Source organism: Canis lupus, chromosome 12 (genome assembly GCF_048164855.1).
Source record: "Canis lupus baileyi chromosome 12, mCanLup2.hap1, whole genome shotgun sequence".
Classification (NCBI taxonomy): Eukaryota; Metazoa; Chordata; class Mammalia; order Carnivora; family Canidae; genus Canis; species Canis lupus.
This window is the reverse complement of record NC_132849.1, coordinates 64,363,632-64,390,364: the sequence shown is the minus strand read 5'-3', so window position 1 is coordinate 64,390,364 and position 26,733 is coordinate 64,363,632. Positions and strand designations below refer to the sequence as shown.

General features: G+C 64.9%; 1 protein-coding gene across 3 annotated transcripts in view; it reads right to left on the bottom strand.

The window, feature by feature from the left end:
* Window positions 1-2,490: 2,490 nt before the first annotated feature.
* PXDN (peroxidasin) overlaps window positions 2,491-26,733 on the bottom strand; it is a 71,795-nt gene continuing 47,552 nt past the window's right edge. For 2 of the 3 annotated variants that reach the window (XM_072771287.1, XM_072771288.1), the window contains 13 exons: window positions 25,858-25,974; window positions 24,785-24,943; window positions 23,778-23,890; window positions 22,724-22,880; window positions 18,929-19,037; window positions 18,267-18,424; window positions 14,825-16,328; window positions 11,661-11,795; window positions 10,657-10,865; window positions 5,668-5,788; window positions 5,422-5,554; window positions 3,561-3,674; window positions 2,491-2,840 (listed from right to left, as the gene is read on the bottom strand). In XM_072771287.1, the coding sequence (XP_072627388.1) occupies window positions 2,721-2,840; window positions 3,561-3,674; window positions 5,422-5,554; window positions 5,668-5,788; window positions 10,657-10,865; window positions 11,661-11,795; window positions 14,825-16,328; window positions 18,267-18,424; window positions 18,929-19,037; window positions 22,724-22,880; window positions 23,778-23,890; window positions 24,785-24,943; window positions 25,858-25,974 (3,149 nt within the window). In that variant the 3' untranslated portion in view covers window positions 2,491-2,720. Of the gene's footprint in view, window positions 2,841-3,560; window positions 3,675-5,421; window positions 5,555-5,667; window positions 5,789-10,226; window positions 10,371-10,656; window positions 10,866-11,660; window positions 11,796-14,824; window positions 16,329-18,266; window positions 18,425-18,928; window positions 19,038-22,723; window positions 22,881-23,777; window positions 23,891-24,784; window positions 24,944-25,857; window positions 25,975-26,733 lie in introns of those variants that run through there. The other variant, XM_072771289.1, reaches the window with a different exon arrangement.

Genomic DNA, 26,733 nt, shown 5'->3' with positions numbered 1-26,733 from the left:
TCAGCAGTGCCAGGTCGTCACGTGGTCCATCCACCCAGAGTGGAACGTGACTTCCGGAACTGCTGCCCCGACAGCCAGGACTGGTTTCCTAAACATGAAACACGTTTAAGATGCGCTTGTTGGGGGGCGGCCCGGGTGGCTCAGTGGTTTAGCGCCGCCTTCAGCCCAGGGCGTGATCCTGGGGTCCCGGGATGGAGTCCCACATCGGGCTCCCTGCATGGAGCTGCCTTCTCCCTCTGCCTGTGTCTCTGCCTCTCTCTCTCTCTCTCTCTGTGTCTCTCGTGAATAAATAAATAAAATCTTTAAAAAAAAAAAAAAAAAGATGCGCTCGTTGGGTTCCGTGGACACACGTGAGCATCTCTCTGCTGAATCACTCAGCAGATAAAACGGGACGACGTAGGTCAGCGGTGCCCCTTCTGCAGCAGGGAACGGGGGTGAGGGGTGTTCAAAAGGCAGCGGAGGGGTCTCTGGACCTTCTCTGTGACTCTGAAAGCAACATGCAGGTCGTCGGCCGTCGCCAGTTGTATTAGGTTCGCTTGAAGCAGGAGAAAGGCCCCGGGTCCTCCCAGCTGCCCAGCCCCCGCCCCCCCCACCCCCCGTCCCCGATCCCAGAGAGGGAAGGCGGCCCTGCGACCCCACAACCTCGTGGAGAGGAGCCCTCCCATCCCGGGTCCCCAGGGCCACGCAGTCCCTGTGACAAGGATGCACCCGGGGGTAGGGGCGGCCGCCGCAGGCTCTCCTGGCCCCCCCCACCCGGCCCAGAGCCAGCCCCTCGGCCCCGTGAGCGCCCAGGCCGCCTGGCATCAGAGCCCCCCTGAATCCGCCCTCGCTCCTCCTCGCCCCTGCTGTCACAGCACGGCGCCCGCGAGCGGCCACTGCGCCGCGGGCGGGACCCAAAGAAGCATGCCAGGCTCCATTTGAAGACGTGCCCGTTTATTTGAACTGGCGGCATCGGTACATAGTGCAAACGTCTCTTTGGTAATGAACTGATTACAATGAACACAGGAAGGCGCTGGGCTGCTGGCGACAGTCAGGGGGTAAATAAATATGTACACTCGCCTCGCGTGGCCGCCGAGGGTCCCTTCGGGCGTGAGGACACGGGGAGCCCGCAACGTTACAGGCGCGGACGGCCCCTCCCCCGAGCACGCAGGCCCAGCCACACGTTCCCACTGGCGCGGGAGCCTCCAGACGCTCACGGGCCGCGGGTGCGCGGTCATCGTGTACCTGAGCAACTCCGTGACCCCGCGCTGCACACACGGCCGTCCACTCTCTCGCCCACACAAATCGGTTCTGACATTTGGTTACTCCACGTGACTCGGTATCTCCCAGGAAGCCCCTGCCCCACGAGACACCTGCTCGTATTTCCCACTTCACGTTCTGAGCACGAGAAATCGAGCTGGCAGCGTCTAAAGCCCCAGTGGGTGCGCTCGCCCCGCCCCGGGGTCGTGGCAGCCGGGTCACAGGGCTGGGGGGGCTCCTGCCTGGGGTCGGGCCGGACCAGGCTCTGAAGCTGCCCACCACGTGCCTGCCCGCCAGGAGCCCCCACCTCCAGGCCAGAACAGTGACCGCCACCCGGGCGCCCCCGCCGGGGACTTGCCGGCCACCACGTACTGAGACCACCCGCGTCCTCGGGGGCCCCCCACGCGGGGCGGGGGCCTGGGTGTGTGCTCTGCTCGGCGCCCGCACGCGGTGGGCACTGGGGTCCGGGCCTGCAGAGCCGCGCTGCTGCGTTCAGGGACACACTTCTCAGGACACAGGTGACTTCACCGTTTAGAACAAAACAGGAGGTTTTCGTCGATTAGGAAGAGAGTGACCATGAGGTATGAGAGCTGCTTTTCTCTCAATTCTAACACAGCTCTTGCGTAGCGGAAGTGATTTTTCTGCCATTCCTGACGCCTAAACACGGGCAACATTTCATACAACGTCATGCATTTTGGAAATACAGATGAGGTAAAGGGGTCGACTGCGTTTCTGTAAGGCACTCACACGACCTGAAGTCAGGAAGTCCCCAACGCCGACGCCTCCGTCGGGGGGAGTCCTCTGCGCGCCCCGGCCGGGGCAGGACGGAACACGGACGCGGGCCTTCCGTAGGAACAGGGCTTCGCGGGCGTCCACGCCAGGCAGCGTCACGCGAGTTGTGGCGAAAACCAACCCGTTTCTGCGTGCGGCTTCCTGTCAGTCTCACGGGCGAGGTGCTGGAAGCCACAGGCGGGCGGGCGGGCGGGCGAGCGACTGAGCGGCGGGGCTGTCCCTCCGGGGACCACACACTGCTGCCTCGGCGGGGCCGCAGGGGCCTGCACCCCCACCCAGACCGTCACCCCTACGATCTGTCCTCCCTTTCTGCCGCGGCACGTGTCCTTCCGGCGGCTCCGCGACGCGCCCGAACCGCGGCTGGCTCTTCTGCGAGCTCCAGGTGTCAGAACCAAGCGGGACTCACTTTTGGTCGAGAAGAAACGGTGGTATCCAGGGAAGTGAATTTAAGAGACTAGATGACTTAACTGTGCAATTTAATAGTAGCACCAATATTTCATTAAAAACATTAAATAAAAACCTGAGAATCTAACGTGAAGTTAGGACACGTGTCTGTGGTTTCTCCTCCGAGCATGCTCTGGCCGAAGCACCCGTTCTCCACTGACACGGAAGGGGCCCCTCCCGTGCGCACGCCTGCGCCGGCCATGGGGCTCGAGGACGCGCAGAGGACCCCGGAGGCCTCCCCGCGCCTAGGGCTTCCTCCCCACACCATCTCTCGGGCAGACCGGACAGCAGGCCCCGCGGGCTCTCACAGGCGCCGGGCACTCGGCGGGCTGGCAGGCTTCCACAAAGCAGGTGACCTGCCCGTCCTGGAGGAGAGAGGACCCGGACCGTGAGCTCCCGGGGCACGGCGTCGGCATCACCCCGCCTGTCCACCTTCTCGACCGTGCGTGGGTCTGTAACAGGGCTGGAGGGCCGCTGAGGAGCAGCTACGGACACCCCGCACTGCGTCCAGAGGTCCCGCCCATCGCCCTGACGGCCCTCCGTCCCTGCAGAGAGCCCAGGACCACGGGGCCCGCCCCTGGGACCCCAAGTTCACGTCCAGGATGTCCACCAGGAGGTCAAAGGAGGGAGATGCTGCTGGACCCCATGCCATCCCCGCTCTGCTGTCATTCCCAAACAGCACAACCACCGAGGACCCCAGGGAACCCTCCCCTCCCGGACCCTGGAACAAATCCCTGTGGACACCTCAGGCACCAGGCTGGCCCACCGATCTTCCAACCCACCTCCCCAGCCTCTGCCCTGAAGCCCCAGCCTGGACACCGTGGCCACTGCGGCCACCGCGGCGCCCCCGTCCACTTCTGTGCAGACCGACAACCGCCTGGCGGGCCCAGCTCCTTGCTGGCGTGAACAGCCCGTGGCCACCTGGGGCAGTGTGTGCAGGTCAGCCTTGCACGGTGCTCCGGGGGAGAGCCTCCGGCTTCTAAGAGGAGGGCCGAGGCCCCCAGGGCAGTGGGGCCACCTGGCGCAGAGCTTGGGGTCCTGGGGGAGGTCCCGCACCCGTTCCCATGGCACAGCCCCGTACTCACACGGCACTCGCAGGCGGTGCACGCATCTCGCTTCCACTTGGCGCCGTTGGCGTGCGGCTCCCCGTCGGCATCCGTGCAGTCCGCGGTGCTGAGCCGGGACTCCAGCCTCTTTATCTGCAGCAAAGCAAAAAGGTGCAGCGGTCACTTCCGGCGACGAGCTCAGCCTGGCAAGTGCGTCTGTGCCTTCGCCTGCATTGACGCCTCCTGCTCAACAGGGATGCTTCAGATTCGCCCGTCACACAGCTGGTGGTGTCACACGGCACGGCCCTATGTGACACCGCCGCGTCGGGGGTCAGGGGGCACAGGCTACCCCACGGCAGCGGCCGGCAAGAGGACAGGAATCAAGGGAGAGGCTCCCACAGGCCTCAGCGGCAACCGCCAGGCACAATCACCTGCCCCAAGACTCCCGGCCGCGGACACCTGCGAGCGGCCACCAGCCCCGCCGCGGGCCTTCCAGGGCGCCCTCCTCCTCGCTGCCACTGGCCAACGGCCACACGGCTGGATGGCTTATCTCTCTGCACGTGGAGGGGCCGGCGGCCCACGAAACCCCTGCCTCATCTACTGGACCTCGAGGGGCGTTTTCCAGGCAACCGAATCTCCCGGCCCCCCAGAGGAGAGTGGACAACCCGGTGCGAACACCTGGCGATGCGTCTGCTCTGATAAAGGACGACGCGCCAAGACTGACTGGACACGCACACCGCCCGCAGCGGACACTGAACGCCTTCCACCCACTTCATGGAACAGTGCCGCGCAAAGCACGGCCTCCCAGGGATGTGACCCATGGTCTCCGTGGCCCGGGTCACCTGGCCCCGTGCGGCCTGCATCCCCCCGCCCGCAGCCGGGACCGGCGCTGCCCGCTCTCAGGTGGGCTCTGGAGGGAAGCTGCCTCCGGCACTCGGGCTCCTCAGCATAATCGATCTTGAAGTTCCCAGGGCTCAGAGTCGGGTCCCAAATCCTGAAGCCGCATCCACGGGCCGGGCAGGGCGGCTGGGGACGGGGAAGGGGGCCTCGGTGGCCGCTGACCAAATTTCAGCGGGAAGCCGGAAGAGGCAGGACGAATCTCGGCCAGCGTCTCCCTCGGAGACAATTAGAACATAGCTGCAAGTGTGCGAACCAGGCCGGGCCGTGCAGACGGAGAAGTGCCCACGAACTACCCACGTGTCCCCCGGGGAGCAGCCAACAGTCACAGCAGATGTTCCCCCTGCATTTCTCCAAACCTGCCGCCCCCAACCAGCAAGCAGCCTGCCCTGAAATGCAGGGTGAGCAGAGTGAAGGAGATGCACAGCGGTGCTGTTTCCTCCTGCAGGTGGAAGGAGCCATGAGGCCACAGCAGGGTTCACAGATGGGCGGGCCCGGGGGCACGGGCGGCAGCCCCCGGGGTGCGGTGGGGCAGGCAGACATGTCATTTTCTGCAAAACCCTAAAAGTCCTCGGAGAAGAGCCCAGGGCGGAAACCCTTGGTGCCGGTCCCCTTCCCTGCACCGAGGGGCGCCTGACCACAAAATACCTCTGACCCTCCCTCGGAATAAGGAGTCAACCGACGTTCCTGAAAAAGCATCTTTGGAACAGGACCCCTGAGGTTTGAATTCTCCGTGGCCCTAATCCTGACCTACGGCTGCTGCGGGGCTCCGGGCTGCCCAGGACAGTACCTGCCGGCAGCCCACCGTGAGAGCCCCCCGGCCACCAGGAAGCCCAGGGCCAGGCCCATGTGGCCAGACGCAGGCCACAGGAGAAGAGCCACCAGGACAGAAGTGACACGCCCCAGAGGCTCCCGACGAGGGAGCCGGGGACCACGTCATGCCAGCAGGGTCGCAGGGGCAAGGCCATCTGTGACGCGGGGCAGGGCGTGCAGCGACAGGTACCTGTTCTCTGAGGTCTGTGATGGTCTTTTGCATTTCCAGAACGAAGTCCTTGAAGTCATTGGCGCCCGGTACTTGTGGGTGCTCGCCCGAGGCGGCCGTGGCATTGCCCGGATGTTTCCTGCGTTTCCCGATGCTGCACAAGGAAGAAGCACAAGCCGCTCACAGACCTCAGCACGTCACACAGGCCGTGGGTCCCGGGGGCCACAGGCGCCCCGCCCCAGGACCCTGCCCCAAGGACGGCCGTACCTTGGGGTCCCTGCGGGGCCTGCTTCCCCGGTGGGCTCATCCTCCTGGTAGCTGAACTCCAGGGACCGCTTGCCTCGGAAGTGGTAGGAAAACGCGTTGAACTGTCCCCGGGTCCTGCAGTCTGAGGTGAGGTGGGGGGTGTGAGACGCCAGCTATCCTCCAGGAGCAATTGTGCCCATCCTGGGACGCGCCGCCTCGACGTCACAGCTTATCTACGACGCCAGCGTGGCCTCCCTCCTCCCTCCAGGGAAGGACAGCCTCTCTGGACCTCATCCTCCTGCTCCCTGGAGGCCCCAACCTCGCCCGGTCTCCTGGCCAACGGCCAGGGCAGCTTCCTGCTGGGACGCCCCGCACCTGCTGTCCTCTCAACCCTGTGTTTCCTGCCCGCACGCAGAGGCCGAGCACTAGGCCAGGGCGTCCCCGTCCTCCGCAGCCGGGGCACCTTGTGCTCCCTCCTCCGGCCCCAGGCTCTGCTCCCTGGGTGCCCTCTGCTTGGCCCCGACTACACCATCCCACCAACACCCGGTTCCAGCCTGGGCCCCACCACCCAGGACTGTGGCCAAGGCTACGAACGGCCCTTCCCAAATGCTGAAGTGTCCAGAGCAGTGGCAGAAATCCCGGGAGGAGGAAAGGATGCGGAAAAGGCTGGCACGCTCCTCCCCGGGCCAGCCAGCCGTGACCGCCGCTGGAACGCAAGGACGCCGCCGCGCACAGGACAGACCCGCAGACAACCCGTCCTCGCATTCTGGGATTTAACTTAGCAGCAACCAGCTTCCCACTCAAACCTGGCCCAGCTCCCGAGACCCCAGCCTGACACGGGTTCACAGGGTACAGGCCCCGGGAGGCCCCGGGTCGCGCTCCGAGGGGGAAGCGCTCATCACCAGCAGCGTTGGTGACCCGCAGCCCAGGCGGCCTCGGGGTGACAGGAGGTGCTCACTAGCGAGACCGACGGCCTTCACCTTCCCAACCCAGAGACCTTCCCGATCTCACACCTGGCAAACGCGGAATTCATGCTCCAGCCAGGTGACCCGCGTCCAGGTGCCTAGTGGGAGGACCAGCCACAGGGGAGCCTCCTGGAGCTGCTCAGAGTGCCAGCCCCGCCCATAGGGCCCCGCCCCGCCCCGCCCACAGGGCCCAACCCCGCCCACAGGGCCCAGCCCCGCCCACAGGGCTCCAACCCCGCCCACAGGGCCCCGCCCCGCCCACAGGGCCCCGCCCCGCCCACAGGGCCCCCACCGCGCCCACAGGGCTCCAACCCCGCCCACAGGGCCCCAGGCCCGCCCACAGGGTCCCGCCCCGCCCACAGGGCCCCGCCCCGCCCACAGGGCTCCAACCCCGCCCACAGGGTCCCGCCCCATAGGGCCCCGGCCCCGCCCACAGGGCTCCAACCCCGCCCACAGGGCCCCGCCCCGCCCACAGGGCTCCAACCCCGCCCACAGGGCCCCGCCCCGCCCACAGGGTCCCGCCCCGCCCACAGGGCCCAACCCCGCCCACAGGGCCCAGCCCCGCGCACAGGGCTCCAAGCCCGCCCCGCCCACAGGGTCCCGCCCCGCCCACAGGGCCCCGCCCCGCCCACAGGGCCCCCACCGCGCCCACAGGGCTCCAACCCCGCCCACAGGGCCCCAGGCCCGCCCACAGGGTCCCGCCCCGCCCACAGGGCCCCGCCCCGCCCACAGGGCTCCAACCCCGCCCACAGGGTCCCGCCCCATAGGGCCCCGGCCCCGCCCACAGGGCCCCGCCCCGCCCACAGGGCTCCAACCCCGCCCACAGGGCCCCGCCCCGCCCACAGGGTCCCGCCCCGCCCACAGGGCCCAACCCCGCCCACAGGGCCCAGCCCCGCGCACAGGGCTCCAAGCCCGCCCCGCCCACAGGGTCCCGCCCCGCCCACAGGGCCCCCACCGCGCCCACAGGGCTCCAACCCCGCCCACAGGGCCCCAGGCCCGCCCACAGGGTCCCGCCCCGCCCACAGGGCCCCGCCCCGCCCACAGGGTCCCGCCCCATAGGGCCCCGGCCCCGCCCACAGGGCTCCAACCCCGCCCACAGGGCCCCGCCCCGCCCACAGGGCCCCGCCCCGCCCACAGGGCCCCGCCCCGCCCACAGGGCTCCAACCCCGCCCACAGGGCCCCGCCCCGCCCACAGGGTCCCGCCCCGCCCACAGGGCCCAACCCCGCCCACAGGGCCCAGCCCCGCGCACAGGGCTCCAAGCCCGCCCCGCCCACAGGGTCCCGCCCCGCCCACAGGGCCCCGCCCCGCCCACAGGGCCCCCACCGCGCCCACAGGGCTCCAACCCCGCCCACAGGGCCCCAGGCCCGCCCACAGGGTCCCGCCCCGCCCACAGGGCCCCGCCCCGCCCACAGGGCTCCAACCCCGCCCACAGGGTCCCGCCCCATAGGGCCCCGGCCCCGCCCACAGGGCCCCGGCCCCGCCCACAGGGCTCCAACCCCGCCCACAGGGCCCCGCCCCGCCCACAGGGCCCCGCCCCGCCCACAGGGTCCCGCCCCGCCCACAGGGCCCAACCCCGCCCACAGGGCCCAGCCCCGCGCACAGGGCTCCAAGCCCGCCCCGCCCACAGGGTCCCGCCCCGCCCACAGGGCCCCGCCCCGCCCACAGGGCCCCCACCGCGCCCACAGGGCTCCAACCCCGCCCACAGGGCCCCAGGCCCGCCCACAGGGTCCCGCCCCGCCCACAGGGCCCCGCCCCGCCCACAGGGCTCCAACCCCGCCCACAGGGCCCCGCCCCGCCCACAGGGCCCAACCCCGCCCCGCCCACAGGGCCCCGCCCCGCCCATAGGGCTCCAACCCCGCCCACAGGGCCCCGCCCCGCCCACAGGGCCCCGCCCCGCCCACAGGCCCCAGCCCCGCCCATGTCACAACCTGCACCTAATCTGAGAACCGAAGCCTGGGAGGGTCCGTCTAGGCAGGGCAGGGGAAGGCCTGCCCAGCTCCTGCTGTGGACTGTGGCAGCCAACGGGCTGGGCGTGAGGCCCCCGTGTGGGAAGGGCGCACGTGTGCCCTGTGCTGCCCCTGCACACGCCTGTCATTCCTGGGGAGGGCGGAACACTGCCTGCGACCTCCTCTGCTAGTTTAGGGAAAAAGGCGTCTTCCCTTACAAACACAACACGTGCACATGCTTGTACAGACGGCGCGTGCATATACACGTGCGGGCACACAGGCACACCTACACGTGTGTGCAGAAACACATGTATGCACATGTACTCATACAGACACAAGTATCACAGGGATTGAGGGAACAGTGATACGTGATAAAACTAACAACATACAGATCCAATGAAGTACATGAACCATTTATACTATTTTAAAATCAGTGCAATTACTTAAAAGCTGTGTGCATTTGTGTTTGCGTGTGTGTGCGTGTGCATGCGTGTGCCCCATCAATCCTCACAAAGGGGCAGTTTCTCACTTCAGAAGAAGACACAGAAACTGCCCACGCGGAGGTTCTCAGGGCTCTCCTGCGCGCCAGCGTCACGCCTCGCTCCACAAACACGCTGACGGCTCTGCGGGAGCTCGAGCAAGCTGCTCTGTGATTTTTTAAATCGCAAAGTAAACAGCACCTGACATTTGGGCCCATCAAACCCCAATTCTTTGTCTTTCTGCTATATTTCCAACGTGGCTTTTGACCTACAATGGAAGACAAAGCTCACGAAGCCTCCCTGACCCAGGGCAGTTCCGGACCTGGAGGGACAGCGTGGGGGTCTCAGCAGGTGCACGAGGGGACAGCGGCCCGATGACGAATCCCGCTGCCAGTGCCCATCTGTCCCGGGGCTCTGGGTTTTCTGAGACCACGGAAAACCCGGCTCAGCCACCACCGAGCAGCAGGGGGACCCGGTAACACTATCAGGACACGATTTTGGGATCCCTGGGTGGCGCAGCGGTTTAGCGCCTGCCTTTGGCCCGGGGCGTGATCCTGGAGACCCGGGATCGAATCCCACATGGGGCTCCCGGAGCATGGAGCCTGCTTCTCCCTCTGCCTGTGTCTCTGCCTCTCTCTTTCTCTCTCTCTGTGTGTGACTATCATAAATAAATAAAAATTAAAAAAAAAAAAAACTTTTAAAAAAAAGGACACAGCGTTTTGTGCAGATTCGGCTTTGCCCAGGGGCTTCCGAAGAGCTGCTTCCTGCGGGTGCAAGGACCCAGCTTGCCGCCCTAGCCACCGAGACGCACGCGGAGCTGGACACACCAGCGAGGTTATTTCTTAAAAAAAAAAAAAAAAAAGCTAAAACAAAACAAAAACAAGTTTCCCTTGGATGTAATAGTGAGAACGTGACTGTTTCGGGACGTGGGGTGGGCGGTAAACCGGCTGCATCTGCACGTGAATCCTAGACTATTACAAATCACGTGTGCCACACACCCGGGCGCCACATCTATGCCGTACACACGCATAGTATATTCACGCAGACAGGACAGCCCGACGGAGGCAGAGCCACAACCAGGTCAGACACCCAGCCACGCGCAGACGTGCACAGAGCAAGAACAGTGCTAACCTGCGCCCTGGGCCCCTACCAAGGAGGACCCGCAGAAAGGAGGGGGCGGAGGGGAGGAGCTGTGGCCGCGACCCGGGGCAGGAGAGCAGCTCCCGGGGGCCCAGGACACGCCCAGCCTCCTCGACCGCGGTCAGACTGCAGTTTGAGTAAAGCCCCAATTACATCCGAATTAGGAGATGGTGACGGCGAGCCACAGCGGGACCTGGGGACACGGGGAAGCCGCGAGGACCCATCAGCCCCGGCTCACGACCCCTCACGACACGCTCCAGGACCTGTCGGCACAGGCGTTTGGAACGCGCAGCAAACGTGTCTACACAGTGAGTCTGACGTGTGCTGCGCTCCCTGGGGAGTGCGAGTCAGTGTCCCCCGCGGGCTCCAGACCCAGACCCAGCCGGGCCCCCCTCCTCCCTGCCCCGTGGGTGGCTGCCCCGAGCCGTGAGCCACAGGCGGCGAGGACGGCGCACCCTGCCCGCACCCCGGACGCGCACCTTCACAGCAATCCTGCCACACGCGCAGGTCCACCCTGGGAACTTCGTCACAGCTGCCGTACCCGTGGGGGAACTCAGCCACGCGGAACACGTCCCGCTGCACACGCGTGATGTTGTCGGCGTTGTCGCACAGAATCCTGGCCAGGGACGTCTGCTTGATCTGCGTCAGCTGCGCCGGGGAGAACACCCCCGGGTTTTCGTACCACAACCTGTGCTTCCCCGGGGCCAGAGGAAAGCAGAGAGGCACAGACACGGGTGAACGCCAACGCTCCCGGGAGGCCTGTCCCCGCGCGACGCCACCCAGTCGACGTGGACTCACGGGGCGACGCACGGGCCCGGTTCCCTTCTCAAGAAACAACAGAGAATCTGGGCTGAAGCCGGCAGACCGTCAGCATCGCCACCAACGGCTCCTGCCTCCCTGCGTCTCCAGAAAGGTGCACGCCTTCACCTGTGCCCTGCAGCACCTGTCTTCACCTGTCCCCGGGACACCTGCACTCACCTGTCCCCACGTTCCCTGCCTTCACCTGTGCCCTGCAGCACCTGTCTTCATGTGTCCTCAGAACACCTGCACCCACTTGTCCCCGTGGTACCTGCCTTCACCTGTCCCCTGTAGCACCTGCCTTCACCTGTCAACGTGGTACCTGTCTTTACCTGTCCCGTGGTCCTGCCTTCACCTGTCTCCATGGTACTTGTCTTCATCTGTGCCCTATACCACTGTCTTCACCCGTCCCCATGGTAAACTGCCTTCACCTGTGCCCTGTGGCATCTGTCTTCATCTATCCCCAATGTACCTGTCTTCACCCATACCAGTGTACCTGTATTCACCTGTCCCCTGCAGCACCGGTGTTCACCTGTTCCTGTGGCACCTGCATTCACCTGATGCCTACATCACCTGCATTCACCTGTCCCCCAGACACCTACGCTCACCTGTGCCCTGTAGCACCTGTCTTCACCTGTCCCCTATAGCATCAGACTTCACCTGTCCTTGGGGCACCTGGGTTTACCTGTCCCCATCTCTCAAGCGCTTGAACTGCGTGCTCAGCAGACACATTAGGGTGGGCCCCAGCCGGCTGCCTGGGACCAAGTCTTCCACCATGAGGGCGGGGAATAAATCAATGTTGAGTGGAGATCCATATAACCTACCATAAAAAAGAAAAAAAAAACAATAAACAAGTGAATCCTTAAATTTGCTGAAGAAAGCTGTAAGCAGTGAATAAAGCAAACATGAAAAAAGTCCTCATTTTTTATTATTATTTAGCATATTTCCCACTTTCTGTTAACAAAGAAAAAGAAAATTCACTTCTATTCATTTAAAGCATCTATCCATATTTCTAAAAATCTCCATACTTTGTTTATATATACGTGAATAAAACACACACATGCACACATTTAAGTTTAGAAAAACCAAGCTGGTACAAAGAAAATTAACAAAAACCAAGCTGGTAGAAAGAAAAGTAACATTCCAATTCTCCATTCAGAAATAACCACCCCTGACGCTGTAACGTCTGCCCTTCCAGTGTCTTTTCATAAATACAAGTGAATAAACTTCATATAAATAAATGTAGACTCTTACTTTTTTATGTACCTTTTTTAAAGATTTATTTATTTATGATAGACATAGAGAGAGAGGCAGAGACACAGGCAGCGGGAGAAGCAGGCTTCATGCACCGGGAGCCGGACATGGGACTCGATCCCGGGACTCCAGAACCACGCCCCAGGCCAAAGGCAGGCGCTAAACCGCCGAGTCACCCAGGGATCCCCTTTTTTTATGTATTTTTAAGGATTTTATTTATTTATTTGAAAGAGTAACAGAGAGAGCACGCGGGCACGAGACGGGGAGAGGCAGAGCGAGGAGCAGCAGAGCCCGGCTGAGCAGGGAGCCCGGCATGGGACTCGAACCCAGGACCCCGAGGTCGCGGCCTGAGCCCCCCAGGCGCCCCCAGAGGCAGATCTTTAAGGGACTAATTGTAACACCGGGGTTCCCATACTTCTTGGACTAACGTGCGGCCCGCGAGCCCACGACCAAGGGGCCCAAATGCTCGGGAACAAACACGCTGGGCGAACCCCTGCGGCCGCGGGGTCCCGAGCACAAGAGGCCCCGCCGCGCAGCGGGGACGCCCGCGGCTGGGGCTCAGGCCTGGGCCCGCCCAGCACGGTCCGGGAAGGGCATGGGCCGCGGCGGGTCCCCGAGGAGCCGGCTGGGGGCAGGTATGGGCACCTGGGGGCCGCCACGCCGCTCGCCCTCCACGAGCCCCGCTGGCACAGCCTCCACGTCGGGAGCCGCTCCCCGCGAGGCCCGGGGCCGCCCCCTCTGCGGCCAGGCCCTGCGCCCTCCTCCCGCGGCCCGGAGGAGCCGGCCTCCAAGCGCGCAGGGCCGCGGCCGACCTCAGGGCGCCCTCCCCGTGGCCGCCGCGGAGCAACAGTGCGAGCGACTGTGCCGCCGCTAAGGTGGGGCGTGGTCAGGGGTCCCCGGCTCGCGGGGCGTCCCTCCTGGGCGTCCCTCCTGGGCAGCCCCCGCCCCTCCCCGCGGCCAGCAGTCCTACGGCCCTCCGCCCCCTCCAGCCCTCCGCCCCACCCCTCCGCGGCCCTACTCCGCCCCTCTGCCCCCTCCACCCTCCTGCCCCCTCTGCCCCTTCCACCCCTCCGTGGTCCTACATCCCTCGCCCCTCCACCCCCTCTGCCCCTCAGCCTCTCCACCCCTCCGCCCCCTCCACCTCTCCAACCCTATGCGATCCTCCATCCCTCCGCCCCTCCGCAGGGGCACTAGCGCCTCTGAGCCAGGGAAGCGAAGGGGGCAAAGGAAGGGAACGCGGGGCGGAATCCGCGGCCACCGGGACTAAAGGCGGCTCACTGAACCCCGCGGGCCCCGCCGCCGAGACTGCACCGGAGCGCGGTGCTCAGACCCCGAGGCCGGCGTGGGCCTGGGCGTGGGCGCGGGCCGAGACCCAAGGGGCTGGGGGCGCGCCGCGAGGGCTTCCCCGAAAGCGCAGGGCGTGGCGGGAGCGGTCCCCGGGGGGCGGCGGGGCGGGCCCTGACCCCAGAGGGCCGGCGGGAGGAGCCTCGGCGGGAGGAGCCTCGGCGGGAGCCGGGACACGTGGCCGCGGACGAAATGCAGGGTCAGCGCTGGGAAACCCTCCCCGGGCCGTTCCAGGCGGGAAACCAGGACTGCGGGCACGACGGAGGCAGCCCCCGGGGCGGGACCCCAGGAGGGCGGGGGCCGAGCGTGCGGGCCACGGGGGGCACGACGCGGAGCCCAAAGGAGGGGCCGGTGCCCGGCAGCGCCCACCCTCCTGGACGTGGCCCTGAGCCTCTGCCGCCTGTGGGGGAGGAACCGGGGGGAAGAACCGCAGCTCCACCCCGCAGCCACCCCCCCAACCCCCCCCCCCCCCCCCCCCGCGCAGCGCAGCTCCACCACCGCGGCTCCCCCCCCGCAACTCCCCCCCCAGCTCCCCCCCCTCGCCCTGCCACTGCAGCTCCCCCTGCAGCTAACCCCCCCCCGCAGACCCCCCCACGGCTCCACCCCCGTGGCTCCACTATGCAGTTCCACCTCCCCCCAAGCTCTATCCCCGCCAGCCCCGGCACCCGGCGGCTCCCCCTCGCAGCCCCCCCTACCCCGCAGCTCCACTCCTGCATATGACCCCAGAGCTCCACCCCAGTGGCTCCACTCCACAGCTCCTCACCGCCCCCTGCAACTCCCCCCCCTGCAGCTCCACACCCGCAGCTCCCCCTCCCCCCGCAGCTCCACGGGGGGGTGGGGGGGGCTCCACTCTGCAGCTGCCCTCCCCCTCTGCAGCTGCCCTCCCCTGGCAGGCCTTCCTTCCGCAGCTCCACCCCCATAGACACACACCCCACCCCCCCCACCCCCCACCCCCGCAGCTCACCCCCAGAGATCCCCACCTACATCCCCCAACCCTTCTCCCCCCGCAGGACCCGCAGGCATTCAGGGGAGGCCACAGGAGCGTGCCCCCACAGCCAGGCTCCCCCAGGTGGGGCCCTTGTGCTCCCTGCAGCCAGTCCCCTCCCCCTGCACCAGCTAGCCCACCGCCCAACCCACCCCCCCTCTACAGTCTCTATGCTCGGGGTCCAGGGTCCCTTCCACTGCCCGCGGGGCTGCTCCCAGGCGCGGCCTTTACCGACCAAAGACGCCCCGCGGTCCCCGTGGACTCACCGTCTCAGCTTCTCCCGGATCTCAGGGTTCTTGATCTCGTTCTTCAGGTCCTCGAAGGTGTGGGCAGCCGACAGGTTGCAGTAGACCCGGTACTCGTGGTAGGGCGGGATGCCGTGGTCGCGGCCCCGCTGGATGTTGATGGCGGCCAGGTCCAGGGCCACCGTGTGCGCCATGGAGAAGAGCCGCTCGGTGAGCTCCGTGTTCAGCAGCTGGGTGGGCACGCGCATCTTGCCCGCCACGCCGAACAGGCCCCTGAGCAGCGGGTCGATGCCGCCCTCGTTCACGATGCGGAAGGGGGAGAAGAAGGCTTTGTGCAGGGGGACGTGTCCCTGCGCGATGGGCTCGAAGTCCTCGTCCAGCCGGTAGAGCACGGGGTTGATGAGCGTGTGGCCAAACCTGAAGGCGGCCGTGGCAAAGGCGTTGAAGATGCCGGCGTTGACGCCCGGGTCGTAGCCGCGGTACTCGCCCAGCACCTTCATGCCCACCTCGCCCAGCACCTTGGGCAGCCAGTGCTGGTAGGTGATGTGCTGCATCTGCGCACCCACGATCTTCCTGGCCTCGTGGTACACGGTGTCGCCGTCCCAGTGCGGGTTCAGGCCGAGCAGCTCGGTGGCCACGCGGTTGTGCTCCCGGAACCAGAGCGTGTGCATGCTGGTGAGGCCGAGCTGCTCGTTGGCGCGGTGGTCCCCGGCCAGGAAGCAGGGGATGGGGCTCTCGTGCTCGTCCCGCATGCACTCCGTGGGCGGCCCGGTGGCGAAGGGCAGCAGTGGCTTCCCTGAGCGCTGCACGATGCCCTGCCGCAGCAGCCCGCGGTGGCTGGCCAGGTCCCGGATGGCGCGCGCCTCGTGCTCCGTGCTCCCGTACACGTTGGAGGCGTCGATGTAGGAGGTGAGTTGGTTAATCTGCTCCCGCGGGTACACGGAGTTCATGAGCAGGGACGTCATGCCGCTGCCGCACACGGGGCTGGAGCGCACGAAGAACATGCAGCGCGCCCCGTTCCTGACGCGGGGGTCGTTGGGGGGCACGGCGACCGAGAAGCACGGGGGGTCGCTGCTGCACACGGAGCTGCAGTGCTGCCCGTCGGAGAAGCGGGCCTGGCTCAGGGCCACCACCGTGGAGTCCAGGTCGTGGTCCAGAAACTGGCCCCACTGCATCAGCATGTGGGTGAACTGCTCGTCGGGCGTGACGGTCTCCGTGCCGATGAGCGAGGTGGACACGAGCCGGGGCATGGGGAGCGCGTGCCCGTGGTACAGCCGGCCGGGGTTGACGCCCCGCGGCGTATTGAAGCCGTTCTCGTACACGGCTTTCAGCAGGCGCTCGAAGGCGGTCAGCGAGGCGCCCCACATGGGGTGCTGCAGGTTGTTGCAGGTGCCGTCGTGGGTGCGGTACTTCTGGTGGAAGCACATGTCCGAGCAGTTGTTCACGCGCCGGTGCGCGGTACAGCCCGACAGGTTGGCGATGAGGCTCAGGTACTGGGGCGACACCAAGTCGTTGTAGTGGTAGCCTGCGGCAGAGGGGAGTGCCTTACTCCCCGGGGCGGTGGCGCGACACGCGGCCCCAGCCCCCAGTCCTCCCCAGACCTGCCCGCTGGGAGGGGACAGCCCGGGTTCCACTCGGCAGGGAGGACCCGACATGCACCGGGGCCTGCTCTGGGGGCTGCCTGCAGACCCCCGCACCCGGGCAGGGGCGCGTGTGTGCACACGCACCCTCGGCCCACCCTGCCGGGAGCCCCTCACCACGACCTCTCTCCGCAGTGTCTGCTCAGAGCCGATCGACACGGACTTTGGTGTAATGGAACCGGGCCAGTCCCGACCTGTGGGGGCGGCTTCTGAATGACCCCCCACGGGGCGGGAGGCAGGAGGAGTCGCCATCAGAAGCGGGCGCCGGCGGGCTGCGGGAGGCCCGGGACACCAGCTGTGCGCCCCCAGGCGCTCAGGCTCAGGCACCCCCGGACGCTGCGTCAGCAGGCAGCTCCCCGACACGGGCTCAGACACTGGGGCATGGGTGCCAGCAGCCCCGGCGGTTGGGGGTCGCGGACAGGCCCCGAGGGAGGTCCCCTCCTGCACCGCGCCCAGGGGCCCCGGCTGTCTAGGCTGTACACGCAGGCCGCCCCATGTCGCAGACGTGTGACAGCCGGGGCTGCAAGCAGCTGACGACGCTGCGCCCCGCGCCTCTGACAAAACCGGGCAGCGGGTCACCGCGGAGCACGAACCAGTCCCGATGATGGCCGCGCACCAGGAATCCCGCCAACCGCCCCGACCGCCTCCGACCACATCGGCCCGTACTGCACGCTAGAAACGGGCACTGTCCCTGGACACACACAGGTAGCCACCCGCGAAGACACTAGACGTGAGGACGGGTAGTGCCCGAGAGCCCGGGACACAGGGATCCCGGGGGGCTGTCGGCGGGCGGCTCCGATGGTCTCTCTCTTCTGCTGGGATCATGACACCGGCTTTGTGGAAGCAGGACCAGAGACCCAGGGAGCTGCATCACAGTGCACGCCTGGAGCTTCCGGAGGTGAGACAGCTCCTCCCCCCCCCCTCCTCTGGGTCACTGAGCGTCACCTCTGGACTTACAGCCCCCAGGGCAGAGACCCTATCACCTGACTCCCCACATTCAGGCAGCAAGTGATGTCACCTCCACCTTCCAGCCACATCTGGAGGCGCTCCACACACCAGGCACCTCACTGCCAGCAGGTTCCTCTCTCCTGGGACACCCCACGGACACCTGCCACACCGGGCCCCGTGGGACACCCACGGACACCTGCCACATCAGGCCCCCCGGGACACCCATGGACACGTCACACCGTCACCCCTTGGACACCCATAGACACCTGCCACACCGGCCCCCCCAGGACACCCCATGGACACCTGCACACCGGGCTCCCTGGGACACCCCATGGACACCCCACAGACACTTGCCATGCCAGGCCCCCCCGGGACACCCCACGGACACTTGCCATGCCAGGCTCCCTGGGACACCCCATGGTCACCTGCCGCCCCGGTCCCCCTGGGACACCCCACGGACACCTGCCATTGCACATTTGTATCCAGGAACGCTCAATTCTTAAGGACGTTTCCACCCTGATGGCAAGATGGGCCCACTGACAAGTCAGGAGACCCCGGAGCTCCGCGCACACGCTCACGAGAGCTTTAAACGGCCGCTCGCTACCGAAGGAGAAGGGAGGCTCCGACAGGGTGGAAACCCCGGCCGCTAGCACCTGTGCCGGCAGCAGGTCCACGCGGCACCAGGGCGGCCCGACGCCCCTGTCCAGGTTTCCCGCACCACAGCCGAGTGGCCAGGTCCCAGGGGCCCGACCCTGCCCGGGAGGCGGTGGCTGCAAGACCCAGCATGGCCCACACCTGGGCAGGCATGTCCTCACTCAGCAGGGCATGGGGGAGCAGCTGGCGCTCGGGGGTGGGGGGGGTAGGGGGGGACTGACTTGTTCCGTTCAGGTCGACCATGAGGCCGTGCTGCACGTGCTCCTGAATCAGCTGCAGCGTCCGCTCAAATATCTCTCCCGCGCGCGCCTGCTCCACGGTGTAGGGGTCTCTCGGGTAGCGGAACAAGGCCAGCAGGTCGTTGGGGGTTCGGGGGCGGCTGCCAGGGGTCAGGAGCACACGGGGAAGACAGAAGAAACGTTTGAGGACAGAAATCAGTCTCATCCAAAAATATAATTATTGCCACTAAGTATTTCTGTAGCTACTTTTCTAGAGACGTGATGTTGCGTACCTTACTCATCCCAAGTGGAAGGCATCAAACACAACAAAACCAAAGACACTAAAAACAAACAATTAAGTCAATAGAGAAAACACAGGTCATCTGTTCCAGTTACGATGCAGAATAAAACGCTTAGGAGCTGCCAACGAGCTACGCTACGGCCTGAGGGCCTGCTCTCGGGACGAGACCTCCTAGAACGTGTGCTCTGTGGCTCCTACTCAGGGCGCGGCTCTGGGATCTGACCCCCACGACACCTGATGCCGACGCCGATTACGTCGATGCTCAAACTACAAGGTTTTCCCTCAGACGCAACAGGTCCCGGCTCTGCGCCCCCCCAGAGGCCGAGCGAGCGGAGGTGTGCACGCGCCTCCGCCCCCGCCGTACCTGTCAAACAGGTGTGTGCGGGTCGAGTTGATGGCTCTGTCCACGGTCGCAATCGCTTCCACAATTGAGGTGGCCACGAACGGGTCGCCGTTTCGACTGACGTCGGGAACTGGAAAACAGGAAGCCGTTCGTTACAAAAAACTGCCCCCGCGTGCCTCCCGTGGTAGCCTCTGCACGTGCTGTCATTTACACGTGAGGCACGCGGTCCCCGCGTCCTGTCTCGCACAGCGAAGCTGCAGTCACCCCAGGGGCCAGTTCCCAGCAGGACACACATCACAGACCTTAGTCCTGACATCACGCGATGCCCCTAAGACGACGGGAAAGGGGACACTGAAAGGGACAGGGCAGTTGTCCCGGCAGAGCGGGGCTGCAGGTGCTCTGGGCAGCACGGCCGGTGGCCTGCGACCCTCGAGCTCGGTCCTTCCCGCCGAAGGCCAAACCCTCCCCGACACGGATTCCTGACATGGATCCCCGTCACCACCCCGGGTGGACCACCACCCACACACGCGGGAGCACACGTGCACACGGCTTAGCCTGCGACCCTCTGAAGCTGTGCCAGGTTTTCTTCTTTTAAAAGATTTTTTTTTTTTAATTTTTTTTTTTTATTATTTATTTATGATAGTCACAGAGAGAGAGAGGCAGAGACACAGGCAGAGGGAGAAGCAGGCTCCATGCACCGGGAGCCCGACATGGGATTCGATCCCGGGTCTCCAGGATCGCGCCCCGGGCCAAAGGCAGGCGCCAAACCGCTGCGCCACCCAGGGATCCCATCTTTTAAAAGATTTTAATTAAAAAATAAATAAATAAAAAATAAAAAAATAAAAGATTTTAATTGGGCAGCCCCAGTGGCTCAGCGGTTTAGCGCCGCCTACAGCTCAGGGCGTGATCCTGGAGACCCAGGATCGAGTCCCACGTCAGGCTCCCTGCATGGAGTCTGCTTCTCCCTCTGCCTGTGTCTCTGCCTCTCTCTCTCTCCTCTCTGTGTATTCTCATGAATAAATAAATAAAATCTTAAAAAAAAAGATTTTAATTTATTTATTTGAGAGAGAGCACGAGTGGGCGGAGAGGGAGAAGCAGGCCCCCCACTGAGCAGGGAGCCCCACGCGGGACTCGATCCCAGGACCCCGAGAGCGTGACCTGAGCTGACGGCAGGCGCCCCACCACTGTGCCCCCGGGGTGCCCCTGTTCCTCACTTCCTACTCCCGTCTTTCCTGTCCCTGAATACCACAGCTTCCGAACAAAATACCCCCACCTGGCCAATCGGCCGCGGCCGGTGCCCACGGCACCAGGGACGCACTCGGCCAGCGGCTGCACGGCCCTCCCTCGGCTCGCCGCCTTTCCACGGAATTTGGCGCCACTGAAAAGACCTAGAGCAATGCTTCTCACTTGGCCTGGGGATATGCTTCCTCCCCCCGGGATACACTGCGTTCCCCCCTCCCCCAGGATACACTGCCTCCCCCCCCTCCGCCAGGATACACTTCTTCCAGACTGGGATACACTGCCTCCCACCTGGGATATCCTTCCTCCCGTGTGGGATATCCTTCCTCCCACCTGGGAAATCCCTCCTCCCACCTGGGATACATATACTTCCTCCGCCTGGGGTGTCCCTCCTGCCGACTCCTCACACCTCCGAGCCATCCTTTGCAGGGTCAGGCTCATTCTCTGTCCTCGTCTGACCCACAGGTCCCCAGACCTGACTGGTCCCCACTCTGGCGTCCCGACACCCACTCTTCCTTGGTCCACTTAGGGGGGTGTGGCCACTTCCTCGTCCCGCCAGAGCCGTCGGGGCCCAGCTGCCAGCCGCCTACCTGCCCAAGGCTGCCCCTGGGCGATCCCGTCGGTGCCATGGTCACCCGCCAGCCCTGACCTGTGGACACAGAAGTCGACACCCCCTCCCTGCCGGGTCTGCCCTGCTCTGTCAGCCAGGTTGGCAGCCACGGCGGCGGCCCGTGGGATCTGCGGCCAGTCACTGGGCTCGCTGCCTCCTCGCACCCGTCCCTACGGCCGGTGCCACTGCTGAGCAAAGCAGACCACCCACGGACTTCCCATGTACATGGAATAAGAACCAAAGGACAGCGTGGCCAGCAAGGCCCCAGACCGGCCGGCCTCCCCGGGGCCACCCCGGGCCTCCTGGTTTTCGACGCATCCAACCTCAGGCTCCGCAGTGGCCGCTGCACGTGGCTCGGCTTCTCAGAATTTGCTGGGGTGGGTGGTCCTCTCCGGGGGCCTCCCCCCAACCCCACGCTCCCGGCTGGAACCTACTGGTGGCTCTGCTGCTCCTCGTCCCTGCGCCACCAGCATCTCCACGCTGAGCGGGAAGGGGCTGCCTAACGCGACCCTCGGGTGCACCCCGACACTGGGCACCCTGCACAGAGCCCGGTGCAGCCGCCCCTGCGCACTCTGCAAACCCGACCCTCTCACCGCTGCCGGTGAGCCGCTCCAGCGTCTGAACCATTCACCCGCCCGCGCACCACGTGGCCCAACAGCATTTCCTCATGTAGAAACTCCCACTTGGTTTGTCTCCAACGGAGCCAAATTTACTAAGGTGTGCAACCTAATATTTTTATGCCAAGTGGTAGACAAATGAATCAGATGATTTTACACATTTTTGTGACTGATATTTCATTATTACAAACAACTTGGATTTGTTTTTCTCTAAATGATAATCACAAAAATAATTTGAAAATATATACCTACCTACCTATCTATCTTTACAAAAAATACAGGAAATTCACCCAAATGTCAATGGTGGTTATTTCTTGGAAGCAGGATCATGGGTAGGAGATTATTTTTAAATCTCATATGTAAGTAATTTGTATCAAAGTAATATTTTTTTGGTATCAAAAATTGTAACTGAAAAAACTAATATCACAGAACTCATCAATCTAATTTTACATCCATTTCACACACCATATACAATGAAAAAATGGTATTTTTCCCTTTAAAACCCCCCTAAACCAGGCTCCCAGCTATTCCTCTATGGCTCCCATTTGGTAAGCACCCACGGGCTTCAGGCACCGGCGGGTGCTGGGCACACAAGCCCACCAGACCCCGTCCCACCTGCGGGCGCTTGAGTGGGAAAGGCAGCCACACACACGGCCCAAGTGAAGGATGTGGACGCTCAGGCCGGGCCGCCCAGGATGGCACAGGGGAAGCTGGACGGGATGGGATGGGTGTGAGATGTGAGTCTGGGTCAAATCTGAGACTGTGGGCTTCACCCCGGAGCCACGGCCCACAAGGAGGTATTTGGGACACATCATGGGACCCGCAGTTTGAGGAAGGTGGTGGCCGTGTGTGGACGGAACGGGGGAACGGGGCCGGCAAGGGGCAGACGCAGCGGCTGAATCGGGTCCAGGGCAGGGGACGGCCCCCGATGGAGGACACTGGTCCTGGGAAGACACATGGCCCCATCCAGAACGAGAGCGAGCACAGCAAAGCGGCACCGGCTCTTAAAGCAATGGCCACATCGGCTCGGCACGCCAGACGGTGACCCGACCACACGCTGTCCCATCTGAATGGGTCTGGGTGACAGCCGTGCCAACCACCGAATCCCCAACCAAGGAGGGCCCACGGAGCCTTCAGTCTCAGGGCGGCAGCGAGAGGGGGCGGCTGCCCGAGGGCGTGATGCCGGCCAGGCAGCAACCCTCTCGGGGCCCTGGCGACCCCCTGCCCCCTGCAACCAGGGACACGCCGCCTTCCGAGAATCCGACGGCGGGTATGGACATGCCCTGGGCCACGTGCTCCCCTGCTGCCTGAGCCCACGCTGCGAGCGTCCCCGCCGGCCCGCGAACTCACCGCTCACGCTGAGCACCATGCTGACAGACGCCTGGCCGATAGTGTTCCTCGCCACGCACTCGTAACGGCCTGCATCCGCGGTCCCGACGTCGTGGATCGTCAGGAACCCCTCGGGGCTAATGTGAAATTTCCCACTTTCCGTCACCTGAACCCCATCCTGGAGTGAAGCAGAACAGAAAGGATGCCAGGAATTAGGCAGGAAGCAGGAGCTATTCTACTTGGGGGCGGAGGGACCACCGTGAGCACCGCACAGGTGCGCGGGGCCCAGACACTCCGCTCGAATCTGTGCAAAACTGCAGAGAAGGGGGGATTCACTCCAGTTTACTGAAACTCGTCTTCAACTCTTGCAAAAGATCCAAAAAGATGAAGACAGAGAGGGAGGTCCTTGGATTCTGCAGGACCAGCGGTGGGGGCCCAGAAAAGGAAACCCCCTGGGGGACCTGCATGATGGCGGGAGAAGGCACAGAGCGTGGGCACCCGGTATTGCAGCAGGGCCCTGGCCAAGGTCTCCCGGGACACAGGACACCCGAGCCACAGGGGCGGAGGGCAGGCGATGTGCCCGGCTGAGGATGGGCAGGAGCACAGCCACGGGGCCAGCGGGGCGGCCACGCAGGGTCCCGGCATAGGGCAGCTGAGAGCTGGCGGGTGGGGGGTAAGCGGCCCCCAGGATGCAGGTCTCTGGGGAGGGCCCCCTGCCGTGGGCCCCCTGCCCTCCACGGACACACACCCCAGTGACACCCTAGATACTAATGGCCAAAAACTGCAACGCAATTTAGTCTTGGGCTTCACAGGAGCAACGCAGAGAACTACGATAACCATAGAAAACCTTCTCTACTGACGATGGGGCCATGGATCTAACCGGAGGGTTTGCTTTGCTTTTGTCACTGAGAGGAACGAGAAAAGGAGAGCGTTCCGGTCCATTTCCTTCCCGTTTTGCTACTAAGGGTCGCACAGCATCGGGGCTACAGTGCGTGGTTTTCTCCACGGGGACCCTGCATGGGAGCGGCAAGCTGGGGGCTGCTCCCACCCCGCGCCGCGGCCTGCGCCCCGGTACCTTGTTCCAGGTGATGGCGGGCTCGGGCTCGCCCTGGGAGCTGCAGGGCAGCTGCACGTTGCTGCCCACGTCCACCGTCATGTCACTGGGAATGCTGGCAAACACCGGTGTGACTGCAAGGCAAGGAGGGCCAGCTGACCGGGGGGAGGACCTGGATCCTCGTCACTTGAGCCACAAAGCTTCAGAAGGGCATGGCCCCTCGTCCTCAGCCAGGGCAGGCCCAGGGCACTCCTGGCCAGCACGAGGTCCCCCCCGCTGCTTTCAGCTGTGTCAACACGGAGAAAGGGGGCAGAGGGGACGGGCCCTGGGGAGAGGCTGGCGTGAGGCCGGGAGATGCACACTTAGGAGAAAAGCTGGTCTCACCTGGGGGTCGAGGGGCCTGGCCTTTCAGAGACCCCCCACATTCCCACACAACAGGCACCCCCAGCCCTGCCCAGCAGGGAGCAAGAAGGGCGGGCCGAGCACCCAGAGCCAGTGCAGCAGCCTAGGGAACAGGACACCCAGCCAGGCCCCAGCCATCAGGGGAGGACCCTCCCCAAGCACCGGGGGAGGCCCTGCGAACCTCAGCTCTCCCTGCCTCAGGTGCCCCGTGTGGAGATGACCGTCGGGGGCTCCCAGAAATGACACAGGGAAGATGGGGTTGAAGGCTCATAGGACAGCCGGGCAAGATGGGATCTCTGGGACATGGTCAGGGTCTGTCCACAGGCCAGCGGCCGCCAGACCCGGCACCCGGCACCGAGCGTCCCAGAGAGGACCGCAGAGCCATCCCGCCTGACAGGGAATCAGTTGGCCCCGGGGAACACGGACGAGTCGGCCTTGTCAGAGCTCAGCACGAGCGTGGTCACGGGCTGAGGTGGAGGGATTCCATGCAGGACGCGCACCCGGGGCCCAGGTGCTAGGGACAGGTGTTCAGAGGAGAGCGGCGCTGGTCACGGGCAGGGAGGTGGCGCCGGCGGCAGGGGGCCTGCCCTTCCCCGCAGCGGGTCTACACGCCCGGAAGCACGTACCCCTGGGCTGCACGGTCAGGTGGGCCACGGCCCTCTGGGAGCCGATGATGTTGACGGCCTGGCACTCGTACTGGCCCTGGTCGTGCAGCGCGACGCCGGAGATCCTGAGCGTTCCCGACGAGAGGACGAGGTGCCTCCTGTCCACGGACAGCTGGCTCCCTGAAAGGCACGGGGCACCGGTGCGATGGGGCGCGGGCGGCACCCGGGAAAGCCAGTGGAGCAGAACGATCTTGGAGCGAGCAGAGCGACAGGACCGACCGGTGCCAACCGAGCCACATTCCAGCACAAGTGGTGTGTGGCCGGCTCGGGACAGGGCGCCCCCGCCTCCGACGAACTCCCCAGAAGCAGGGAAGAGATGAAACGTGGGGAGGGGGTACAGGGAGCTCAGGGGCGTCGGCCCAAGGACAACTCGCTGGGGAGGGGTCGGGGGCCACAGGTTCCTAACACCCGCAACACCCGGGGAAGGTGCAGGCACCTGCCCCTGGACGAGCCCCTCCTGCCCGGGCACAGGGTGGTGGGACCTCAGGTGCTTGCTCCTCCGGCACGAAGGCAGGGAGCTGCCCTCCGGGGCAAGGCTGGGCTTCGCGGCAGGTCCTCGAGGTCAACCCCGGACCAAGCCCTGAGGCCACCTCCACACCCCCCCCCACCTCCCAGCCAGGCCACTGGTGCCCGGGGCACGTCTGCGTAGTCATCAAGTCATTGGCTAGCAGTCCCGCAGCTGAAGTGGGGGGGGCGCCAAGGAATCAGGGGGATCGGCCATCTAACCTCGGATGGAGAGACGGCATCACAGCCCCAGAGAACGAAGCAACAGCGAGCTTCTAGAAACCCATGCTTTGACGGTTTCCGGAAAGTTCTACGCTACCTGCTATTAGATTTCATCAAGATGCTCCTTAAGTGATTCGAGGTATGACAGGGACTCTGGAGCAGAGCGCAGCAGAAGGCGGGACAGTGTGCTTGTGCAGCGCGGTAGCCGTGGCCCCACACCCGGGTCCCCGGGGCCGGGGCAGGGGAAGGGCAGATGGACCTGCCTCCCGTGTGTGCAGCGCGTCCCCCGGGCGACGGCCAGCGCTCACCTCCTTTGGTCCAGGCGATGACCGGCTGCGGGTAGCCCTTGGCCTCACACTGGAAATCCACCGTCTGGCCCTCGATGACCGCTCTGTCCTCAGGGGTCACGGTGAACTGGGGGAGAGCTTCGCAAGGAAACACAGAAACATCTCAGAGACGGTTTGGGGTAGAAATGCGGTAAGGCAGCGTCCCTGTCTGTGCTCCCTGTAGAGGCCAGGGCACCAAGACAGGCCACCAGCCACGCTGCAGGCGGAGGGTCTGCGAGCAGGGGGACAAGATAGGGAAGGGCATGAAAACATCAAGAGCATCATCCTGTCGGGGTCTCTGCTAACCAGGCAGCTGCGGGCCACCCGGCACAAGGGCACAGGAGGCACAGAGCATGCAGAGGGTGCAGAGGGCACAGAGGGCGCAGGGGGCACGGAGGGCAGAGGGGTCACAGAGCGTGCAGAGGGTGTAGAGGGCGCAGAGGACGTAGAGGGCACAGAGGGCATAGAGGGCGCAGAGGGTGCAGAGGGCACAGAGGGCGCAGAGGGTGCATAGGGCATAGAGGGTGCAGAGGGTGCAGAGGGTGTGGGGGGCATAGAAGGTGCAGAGGGTGTAGAGGGCACAGTGGACGCAGGAGGCACAGAGGTTGTAGAGCGTACAGAGGGCGCAGAGGATGCAGAGGGCATAGAGGGTGCAGAGGGCACAGAGAGTGCAGAGGGTGCAGGGGGCACAAAGGTTGTAGAGCATGCAGAGGGCACAGAGGGCGCAGAGGGTGCAGAGGGCATAGAGGGTGCAGAGGGTGTATAGGGCACAGAGGGTGCAGAGGGTGCGGGGGGCACAGAAGTAGAGCGTGCAGAGGGTGCAGAGGGCACAGTGGGCACAGAGGGCACCCCAGCCGC